Source organism: Bombus terrestris, chromosome 9, assembly GCF_910591885.1.
Source record: "Bombus terrestris chromosome 9, iyBomTerr1.2, whole genome shotgun sequence".
Lineage (NCBI taxonomy): Eukaryota > Metazoa > Arthropoda > Insecta > Hymenoptera > Apidae > Bombus > Bombus terrestris.
This window is the reverse complement of record NC_063277.1, coordinates 6,557,559-6,569,523: the sequence shown is the minus strand read 5'-3', so window position 1 is coordinate 6,569,523 and position 11,965 is coordinate 6,557,559. Positions and strand designations below refer to the sequence as shown.

Here is an 11,965-nt window from a genome sequence, read left to right as displayed (position 1 = left end):
ACGGCAAAAGAATATATGCTTAAGTTTAATTATTTATCGTTTACTAAACAATTATGCAAAATCTATTTTCAACCATTGATACCGTAAATATTGAACAAAACATAATTTTCTCAATTTGATAAACCTTTGAAATATTTTTACAATATATTACGTCAGTATAAAAGTTTGGGGGATTTTGTATCTTACAAGTGAAAGGAGTTCTCGCGTGGCGTGTCACCGTATAAATACCGACAAATTTTTCCTCTAAGCCACAGTTCGATTCCATTCCTTAACCCAAATACACCATGAAGACCTTCGTAGTAAGTAACATCTTTATCCACATAATGAAACTAATCTAATCTAATCGAAACTAATCCAAACAATCATTTTCTAATATACTTTCAAACTTGCATTAATTACAAAATTAATTTTCAATTCCTTGTTCTCTTCCATGTTTCCATTTAACTTTCCGTTAATCAACCGTTAAACACTTATTCGTTTTCATTAATAATTTAATCCTTTATTACTCACACGCATTACATTCATTTCATCACACAAAATTTCATCACACACTATTTAGATAAAAAATGCGACAACATGTATTTCCTTTCAGGCTTCTTTACTCGTCGCTTCACTCATCGCTATTAGCGCAAGTGAATCCGTAAAGAAGGTGCAGAAACGTGGTCTCATCGGTGGCAACCATGGCTTTGGCATATCGGGCGAAGTAGCTTCAGCAGACTCCGGATACCTCCCACCTATATCTTCCGTAACATCTGTCAAGAAACCCTACGTAGTGCCCTCCGCTCCAGCCTCATCCTATGGTGTCCCAGCGTCAGTGTCATCTTACTCTGTTCCAGCGCCAGTTTATAAAGTTCCAGTCTCTGCACCAGTTCCGTCCTATAGCAGCTCTATTTCATCAGCAGTTCCATCCTACACCGCTTCTGTCTCCGCTCCTGTTTCTGTTCCAGTCCAGGCTTCTGTTTCTGTTCCATTCCACGCTCCCGTCTCTGCTCCAGTCGCATCTTATAGTGCCCCTGTTGCTGCACCTCTTCCATCGTACAGCGCTTCTGTCTCAGTACCAAGTTCAAGTTATGGTGTCCCTAGTCTGTCACCAGCACCAGTTCACAGCAGCCCTGCTCTAACTGCTTCGGTACCTTTGTCCGTGGGATCCGTCAGTGTACCTAGCACTTCTTATGGTGTACCAAGTGCCGTTGTTCATTCTGTGCCCTCTGTGGGAGTTTCATACAACTCAGCCAATTATCCAAGTAAAAATTATGGAGTCCCGTCAAGCTACGTTTCTGGAGGTGGACTTTCATTGGATTCTTTCAACGTGCCCAGCAAAGTTTATGGAGTACCTAGCTCAGGTAGCTATAGCAGTGGATACTCTAGTGGATCAGTATCAATTTTATCGTCAGGCAGCTTGGCATCGAGCTCTGGTCACGCAGCTTCCAATGATGGATATTCGTACCCTGTACCGTCGAAACAATTACTTTTCTAAATTGAAATTATATTGTCATGTGAAGTCAAAATGCAATGCAAAAGAAAAGTTTTATGAAGTTTTATATTGCGTTTAATTGGTCGCGAGAAGCTCCACAATATGCAGTGTTATATATTTCACAATTAGAGATGAATTGTTGAGTTCCTTTACAAAATTACGATCGTAGTTTATAAATTCGATAAATAAATTGATTGTTTACATGAAATTGTATTCTTCGTAAACTTTCGATACACGTGGTTTACGAAAACCATTGTGCAATTCTTTATATATTTGAATAAAAAAGTTGTACTATTTTCAATTTATGTTTCAATACTATCCTGATCCTTAAATATAGTTTCCGTGTGTTCATTTTGAACGAGGAAGAACGTTTTACTCTATTACGTTATTTTTTATAACTTCCTCGTTGCTTGTCATTCACATATTATGATATAATATAACGTATAACTTACACGTTTATGCATTACCTTAATTTTCATCTCGCTCTTAAATCTTTAGATATAAAGATGCAAATAAGTTCTAACTTTCTTAATACAAATTTGAATGCTAAAAACGATGATCAAAAGATGAAAACGATGAAAAAAAGATGATCAAAGAAATATGAAATCCGTAAGACTCGTTGAAGTTTTTAGTATGATTTCATATGATCAAATATCCTTTTTGGAAACACTCAACACGTGTGAGAATTTTGTCTCACAAAATCGTAATAAATAAGATTATTATTAATAGGATTATTGTCGATTCTATAATCTTCTTGGAAGGGATATAAATTTTGTATGCTCAAAAATTCCATGACATAAATTTTTATACAATCTTACATTACAGACCTTCTCAAGTAAACGGGCTTCATTTTTAAACTTTAAATCATTAAAGATAGCTATAATTGTGCGTCCACTAAACCTGAGTATAGTCGATGAAATTTCAAATTAGCTAACCCTCATCACTCCAATACTGTCAGTTGGAGTAGCAAACTTGCGTTTGGCAACATCGCTGCCAGTTCGAGTGATAAGGGTTAACAACCCTACTCGAACATAGCATACTTTAGTAACCTTAGGCTAACTAAAATATTTTTCTACGATTATTTTGTCCACTTCGCATATTATTACAGCCTGTTTACTGCAAAATGCAAACTGACGACTCAACTGTCCTTTACAGTGCTAGCATACTGACAACCAGCTTCATCGTACCAAAAAAGTTAAACCGCAGACGATAATGGCTGGAACATTTCTGAGTTATATGTATAATTTTTGGTTTACGTTTGTATCATTATTTTATTCAATTATATATACGATTTTATTTTTTAAAAGACAGATACGGTTAGGAATAATTTGTAGCTACGAGTTCTATTTAAAAAATATAATTTATATGTGTAGTTTCTCTTCTGCCCTAATGTCAAAAACTGCAATTATTTATGTATTTTTGTGTATCTAATAAACAAATCTTATAAAATATAAACCATAGAAACAGAAAAATGTGACCCAGTCATCTATCATCCATGATTCTCTATACAAAAAATACGAATAGTCAGAAAGCAATCTAGAGTTCAACAATCGTAATCAGAATTCGCACAAAGTTAGATTTTAGACGCGTAAATTCACGACGAAACAAGGCGAAATATAACATCAGTTGGAAGTTTCAATTCAGTTTATATTAACTAGTTTATGCGTACATTAGATATGCCATTACAAACTATTTCAAGTCACCCTTAGTTCTTCGTCCCCACTTCTGGCAATCACCCTTCGTGTCCCATTGGAAAGCCCGCGGTTGTGTACTTTTTCAGTTGCCTACCGCCATCTTCGTAATAGTATCTGTAGTCGTAGGTGATGTATGCGTCACGCTCGTGCTTCACCAACTTCTGCGAGTTGCCTTCTCCGCGAAGCTCTCGCGCGCACTCACGCGAATGAACCCGCGTGTGCACGCGCGAACGTCGAGCCGAAAGCGCGCGAATATACTTGTCGTGTATACTCTTGTCCACTTTTTGCCAGAAAACTGGCAGTCACGCACTATTTTACGATTTCTGCCGGGCCTCTGAATTAACCGGAGCTTTTCCAGCTACGAGGCCAGCCTTTTATGCATCCCTTCCAGAAACGAAGAACATACCTTGTATGTTGCTCCCGGGTTTACAATGTCGTTAAACTACCGTCTCTGATATCACTTCGTGCGCTCGTACACACGCGAAACTGGCTCTATCCGAGCTTCGACCGAAGAAATTGCGAGATTAGACGTAGAAGCCGAAAGTTTGTTTATAAACTGACCTGAGACGAGAAACCCAGCGGGAGACATTCTCCTAGAACGGTGTACTTCTGTTTGCACAATTTTAAATAAATCTGTTACAGATACGCTATACGTAGATATGAATTATTACCATACATTTCTAAATGCAGGCATTAAATGTCAGATATTTCAACATTTTTGAAAGAATTTATATTTTTAAATTTGACTATTTTTTGTACGAAGATATTCAAAAATTCGATAAATTCTTGTCCATTATACATATTGATTAGCTATTAGAAGTTTGGTGAACATAATGAAAGAAAAGTTGCCATTTGGATCATTTATTTTTAGTATTTATATGCATACGTACATACATAATACAGTAACAATAATGTGTTATTATGTTAATGATTAATGTCTGCATATTCAACCACTAATTATTGAGTATAACTAAGATATGGTTGTAAGGATTGAAATAACGGTTGAAGAGAGAAGGCTACTTTATTACAGATTCATTAATATGTGCTCATTAAAATAAAGCCTTCCCTCTTTCCTTACAAATATTTGTACGTCATTTCCAATTCGTCTGCGATATTTGCAGCAGTAGTTATAATTAAGAGAATCTGTATGTAGAAGGTTCGAAAATAGGTATCCGGCTATAGTATATGTATAATGTATATAGTATATAGTATACGTAATATATAAAATACACGACATTAGCTGACAATTATCCTCAGCAGTTTTTGTTCAATTTGTTTCTTTTTTCTTTTTTTTTGAAAAACCTCGATAAAGGTTTATATATATATGTATTTTCATATACATTACAGAAATTGTAAATTGCAATTTAATTATTGAAATAAACATACATTTCCCCATCGTAATACAAATTATTATAATGGTTTACGGTAATCAATGAATTTTTTCTATCCTCGAAAGTATTTAGTGTCTTATTTACATTAATATCCTTAATGTCTATTACGCAGCAAATTTTACTTTAATTATATTACTATTAATACATTCTCTTTTGACGTGTCTCCTTTGATAATTCAATTCGTCAAATTCTTCTATGTATGTCCTTCGTTGATCAGTCCGTATCTTTCTCTTGTAATATTTTTAATAAAACACGTATATTCCATGTTTCTGTATTATGTGCTCTTTAAATGATCATTTGCAACCTTCTAATCGACATAAACATTTCACTTTCAGTGATTAAAGGGGCACTACGTAATCTAGTTAAAGATTAGAGATAACTACATACCCAATGGTAATGAATAAATACTTCGCTAACAATATTTGCAAAGGCATTATTTTATTACTTAGATGGAACAGACATTGGCAATTTGAAATGCGTACATCGTAGAAGCTAATTGTAAACATTTATCTAACGTGAAGGATTTAGGGCCACTGTAAATTTATTCGCAAGACCCCTGCTTAATTACACAGATTCCAAAGCATCATTAGCACCCTCAGTATTTAAGCTACACTGGAGAAGGCGAAAGTTTCTACTTCGGTCTAAGTTTTACAGATTTAGCTATATAAGTTGTCGAGCGAAATACTTTCAATATAATAAAGTTTAATTATTAATCCATCTATTTTATTTAAATTCAATCTTTTCTATAGATAAATGAATTGTACTTTCGAAATTTGAACGCGTTTGGATCGGGATGATGCTTCCCAAGTGATAATAGCAATAGTACGGAAATTATTAGATTCGTAATCAGATTAATTGAAAGATCAAACATAAAGAAAAAAGACTGTAATTTCGGAACAAGTTAATATTAATTATGTTACCTGTGATAAAGATACAGATTTGACTCTTATTATTATATTCTAAAATTATGTAAATATTAGATTTTAATCTCTCTTTTTAAACGAAAGCATTACTTCAAAATTTCATTAATTTAATTTCAACTCAAAAAATTTCTAAGATACATACATTCCTTGGCCACTTACGTATACATAGCTTATTAAAGGATCCATTTTGATCTGCATGTAACGCACGAAATTAAAAAATTCCGTATATCAAGCGGGAAAATTTGAAATGATATGTAATGTAGCAGAACGAAGGTGAAAAATTGTTACGGTAACGAGCTTGAGCTGATACAGCGAACTGTGCAGTGTAAAGTGTTAATGACACGAAATGAAAACGATTCGTCTGAGACTAGTAAATCACACCGGTGAAATACACTAACCGCCTGGCCATTTAATTACATACAACGTTGCCGTAGCATCGCAGCATCAAACAGCCTGGCACAGTGGATCGTGCATCTAAATTTTTGCTTTGGACTTTATATCGGCAGTTAACGCGGATGATATACACGCATAACGCTCATCCAACGATGCCCACTAGCTTTTTGTAACCGGCCACCGGCTTAAGCTGTAACTACTCGCTCAACTTTTATACTGGTCCACGAACCTGCTATTTACGATCGCTATTTCGCAGCATCGCTAAGCGCGTTATTCTATGCTTCATTCAGACAAATCGCCAGTTAATGTCGATTTTTCTGACGTTCTTGTTATTCCATGATCGAAGTTACAGCACAATAAATATCCAGCAGAAGACATTCTCTGAATGGTCATCATTGATTTTTATGAAAGTTTCAAGATTTATATATCAAACTGGCAAGAATCGGAGGTGCACTTTTTCAGTTGTGATAACTTGAGCTTATAAAATGAAACTTGTTAATCCTTGATTCATGGATATTCTGATTTTTGTTTTTGAAGGTAGCAGAAATAATATACGTAAAGAGGTCTAGTAAGATTATGATGCAAAAGGTAATAGTTCCTGCCCTAACGAAGAATTTTAAGTAATTTTTTGTTTCGCCCAGATTGCTAAGTTATTACTATTATACAAGTCATGGTTTCGAACGTGTATTGAAAACTTAGGTGCATGAAACATATATATATACTCGAATTCGTTGAATTTTTAGTTCATGCATAGCTACATATTAACGTATCCGTATTTCAATATCCATAACTTTTAGTAGATGAATGATATACATACGTACATAAGTATGAAAGTTAAAATAACACGAATCAGAATAAGGATATGTTAATAGATGTGTATTTAATATGCATTTAAGTGGACTTTATTAGTTCTTTTGTTCTGAGTTCAAGCATTGGTTCATTCCTCGTCTTGCAACATTTGTGCGTAATTTTTACGTTTATATCAATTTATTTTCTCATTAAGTACGAACGAACAACGTGAAGTAGATTAAAGGCAAGTAGAAATACAAACTAACAAGATAGTTGCTTGTAGGATAATTGCCTTGTAGATTGTAAACTAATGAACTAAATTACTTCTGAAATGCAGTTAGATCGCTTAACTTTTACTTAAGAAAACTCATTTTTTATGGCCCCTGTTCTTCCCCAGCTTGTTTTCTAAGTTTGTTTTAGTTGGCGACAGCGTGAATCACTTTCCTTGGAGATGTTGTCTGTTTACATCCTAAGGAGAGAAAGAGCGTTGAAATGAATTAGCTAATTACTATACCCCGCTACGACATCGAATTAATGAGGTATTGGCTGTTACTTCATCGTCATAGGAATAGGCAAACAGACAAACATAAATTTCATTACGGATGGATATCTAATTAATTCTGTCTAAGAAATGAGTACAACATTTCCATACGTACTATATAAATAAAAAATATTTTTGAAGATATGATTCAAGGGAAACTTTAAATACAGATAGTATCTAATTGTAAGATACCACTGGAGATTTATAAAATGTGATTTTCAATCCGTGATGAGTTTCTGGAAGAAAAATAGAATCTAATTGTTGTACAAAAATTTAACAGCTCGTGAAAGTGAATAACAGATCGGATACGCAACAGTCCAATAAAATATATATCAATTCATGAGGTCATGAGTATTCTGTGAAGCTGTAAGGAGTAAGAATATATCGAATTTCTCTTGTGAAAACGAAAATAAATTTCTGCATTTCAAACTAAAACTACTGATTTCCAGTTCTATCTTTATTAAGCATTTTTCATTACTACCAGTTAATATCACATGATTCCAAGATTCTGAATCTTTTCTTATTGAATGAATTTGTACTTTCATTATTCTTTCTGAAAAGTCGGAAAATGGATATTCATAAAATTTATTTACAACACCTCGTGTTATATAATAAATTATAAGCTCAATAGTATACAAATATTGTAAGTACAAGATATGAATGAGTTACTATTATAGATCAATAAAAATTATATTAATACATCTTAAATAATAATTTGAATAAAATATAACGTATCATCCATTAAAGTTCTATTTCGTGATCGATTCTTTTTCATTGATGGATATGATTGCATGTAACTTGTTCTGACCTTTTAAACGTAGATCCTCGACCAATAGATGTCGCCACCTGTACACAAGAGTACAGCGATCCAGAAGAGTTCGATAAAAAAATTGAAAAATGCGTGTGTATAAAACCACATTTTATTAAGTGAAAGTGACGAATCCTTTTAACATATTAACGGTTATCATTAAACCAGAACAAAAATCACTATAACTTGGAAAATATGTCGTGCAATCAATAGCTCTTAATACGTAAACATAATTTATAAAGTAATACATATGTGAGGATGTTGAAATTATTAGATCTTTAGCTTTAAGACAAAAGTATATTATCGAAAACATACTGTAGCTTTAATTCTTAATAAACTTATTTTCCATGTTATCGTTATCTAATATCTGCCCAAATGCTGACATCTAAATGGTGTTATTGATAAACTATCACTGCCTAATAAAAAGCTGTTTTTTACTATTATTGGCTTACATGTAAGGCTGTAGATCTAGTTGCAGGGACACAGGCGTTTTCGAGCGACATAACGCCACATGGGAACAGGACGCATGGTTTTATTGATTGTTTTGAAACAGTAAAACACATCGTAAACACCACGTCACCGTACTCGTAAACAATAGATCGGTATTCGTATAAGAGTTGCAAGATAGAACGACTGACGAACCAATCTGTTTAAATTTATTTTCGAATGGAATCAGCGTGGTGCGGAATGCGTGAACGTGACAGGTAACGTGATACAAATTCAGAATAGTAAGTGCACTTGAAAAAATCTGCCGGAAAAATTGATTTCAATCTCACAGGGGGAAATGAGCACGTACATGAAATATCGACGAAATTATGTCACTGCTTATCACCTTTCAATTTTCTGCTCTCTGTCCTGATACGTGAAAACGTAAAAGTAATATTAATATCTTATATTATCTATATTTTAATTGTGTACTATTTTATACGTATTAAATTTAATGTAATGTGAAAGAGATGTAGATGATTTATTAAACATGGGGACGAGTAGAGAAATGGATGTTGTTTCTCATTATTATCGTTTCTGGCAAATTTAATTTATTATTGTACTATGATTTTGCTATTAAACTTCTCCCGTATAAGCTTTTATTTCCACTACGCTCCATCATTGTACAGATTAGAGATAAAACAAGCATTTAACTAGAATCCACGGGGAATATATAAGTTTTACCCTACTCCATACGTATGTAGTGATTGCTTAAGTTCAGAGGTCACATTTTATCATACGCAGTCAACTATAACAGCGCACGAATTCTATATATTCAAAAGGAAATCTCGAGAACACTTAAACAGAGATATTGCATTAAACCATCTATTTGTGCAAAAATGATTTAACATTTGGCAATCATATCGTTCAATTTAATTTACATAATCCGCTTTATAATTTTTATAACTTAACACAGAATAGTCAATAAATTTATAGCATTAAGTCTAATGTAAGCCTATCTAACTTTCAATAGAAACACTGAAAAAGTACTTACGATAATTGTGGATTTTAGTATAAGTTATACTGTTACGATTTTTAACATAAATTTTATTTTTTTTTCGCGTAGTGAATAATCAGCGAACATTTCAGTTTCGAAATTACAACAAGAATCATTGTTTAAAATTATAATCATTAAATATTTAGACCAGTGGAATTCTGTAAATTCTAAGTTGCCTAGTTAATTTTTTTGGAAGTTTAATATATTAGACGTCATCACAGGATCATATAAGCACATCGAAGGTGTCACACGAAGCAAATCCATTGTCTGTCTCGTAGTAATTTCCCATATTGCGGAAACGAGTTAATATATTGACAGGTAACTCATCTTTCAATCTCATCCCTGGTCCAAAAGCAAATTACTCGACCGAAGCGAGGAAATAGCGAGGTCTGCATTGAGGGGGTCCTTCGTGTCCATGGCACGCGATGTCATATCACGTTATTGAGAGCTACTTGTCACTCCCTGCTTTGGCGTCATAACAGGACAGGACGTCCATGCGGATCATTCAATTAATTCCATCTTTACTCGCATAAATACCGACGATAACCGTAGGAAAGTTCTGTACGTCTACCATTGTCACTTGTCATTTGAGCACCATGTTATGAATGTGAACGGCGAGACATCTAAACACGAATGCATCTAATTATATCTGATATTTAGAAATCACCTACATCAGTTGTGTTAATGGATCACTACTCACACGACTGCATTCATTAATTATATGTAAAATGAAAACAAATTATATGTAATGTTTTAGAAACTAGTAATTAATCCATTTTCTATTTATATTTTTTATTAAAAACAACAAATATAGCTAACTGATGTACACAACAATTATAATATTTATAATTTGCAGAAATTTGTCGTGTGTGATGTATAACATAGGATGTTCTTAAGAATGATTTTAAATAAAATTAATATAATTTTCTAAACGTTAGTATACACTTAAAAAGCAATATGACTTCAATCCCCTTAAATTCACTACGCCACACATGTAATTTTTCTATGTATATGTTTGATATGCAATATGAAACATGAAAATCAGCAAAGCAGAATCTTTGACATTCTATCAGTTCATTTTTATAAAAAAGTTTCTATTAAAAGGCTTTCCTAGATTTTCGAAGTAGCAAGCTACTTTCATACATTTTATAAACTGAATATTGTATTAAATATGATAACTATATTATTATTAGTAATACCATGCTCTTGTCCTATAATGTTACGTATTATAACAATTTAATTCACAAAGGAATTTTTGTGAACTGTATCAATAATACAAATTCTGAATATCATTCATCATCAATAGATAATTTTGAGAAAGAAAGAATCTATATTTCTATGCAGTGGAACGTTGGATAATGGCCTCTTTCCCTGTCACATTCACTGCTTGATGCAATTTAATTTTGTTTGAACGTAATATAATAGGCAGTGTGCGAGCCATTTATGTGGCAGGGTGTTATAGATTATTGGCTCGACGGGTCGTGAGTCTCATACCATTTCTGTTAGGTATTCATTTATAAATGCCACAATTCTAACAAAGACCCTGATTGCGATGTTCGTAGATAGTCATCGATGCTAACTCTCCTTCTCCCTAGCGTAATGCGTTCTGGGCGTGTGCACGGCACGAACATCGCTACTTGAAATCAACTTACCGCTCTATCTGTTCAGCGCCCTCGTTAAATTCAAACAATAGCCTTTCTTTTATTCGTATACGAATACGAATTTTGGAGTCGTACATATACGAAGATCCCACAAATGAGAAAATGATTTTTACCGAATACTTCCTACCGTATCAATTTTATGATATAAATAATATTGTATATAATTCTGAAAAATTACCTTAGAATTATTCACCTATGTTGTTTTCTAATATTATTACGCGATCTATTGGGTGTGACATAAATCAGAAACCAATTCCACTGTTTATTAATTTCATAATTTCATTATACAAGTATATGATTAATATACAATTCACAAGAAACAAATGGCCATTCTATTCCTACACTGACCCTGTTACGAAATTATTAATCACACGGTGCTCAATAGCTAACAAAGTTACAAACTACTAAGAACCATTAATACTAATTTTATTACTTATCTATATTGCGTTTAATTTGACCCTAGTCCATAACTAACTTTCCAAAATGATCCAATATTATTCCCTGAAATTTCATCGTTCAAATTATAGAATTCTTACAGATCGAATATATTTTAAAGCAACGTCTTCTGCTGGACTATAAAGCTACCGTTTTTGCAGTGTAATGTACCCGTGTCGAACTAGAGAAAGAACGAGCAGGAGAAAAGAAAAGAAAGAGAGGAAGAAGGACACGGCTGTTGCATCGTGGCAGCGCAGGAGCGCATCAACAGGATGTCGCTGGACCAAGTTGCTTCAACTACCAGTAGTGGGGATGATAGAACACGTGGTGGGGATATGCCGGTTAATGGAGTGGGGACACGGCACGAAGAAGA

General features: G+C 33.6%; 1 protein-coding gene across 1 annotated transcript; it reads left to right on the top strand.

The window, feature by feature from the left end:
• The first annotated feature begins 208 nt into the window (after positions 1-208).
• LOC100645799 (sialidase) lies at positions 209-1,769 on the top strand. The gene is made up of 2 exons (XM_003397658.3): positions 209-299; positions 593-1,769. The coding sequence occupies exons 1-2, from the start codon at positions 285-287 to the stop codon at positions 1,475-1,477; spliced, it is 900 nt and encodes a 299-aa protein (XP_003397706.1). The 5' UTR covers positions 209-284; the 3' UTR covers positions 1,478-1,769.
• The last annotated feature ends 10,196 nt before the right edge of the window (positions 1,770-11,965 follow it).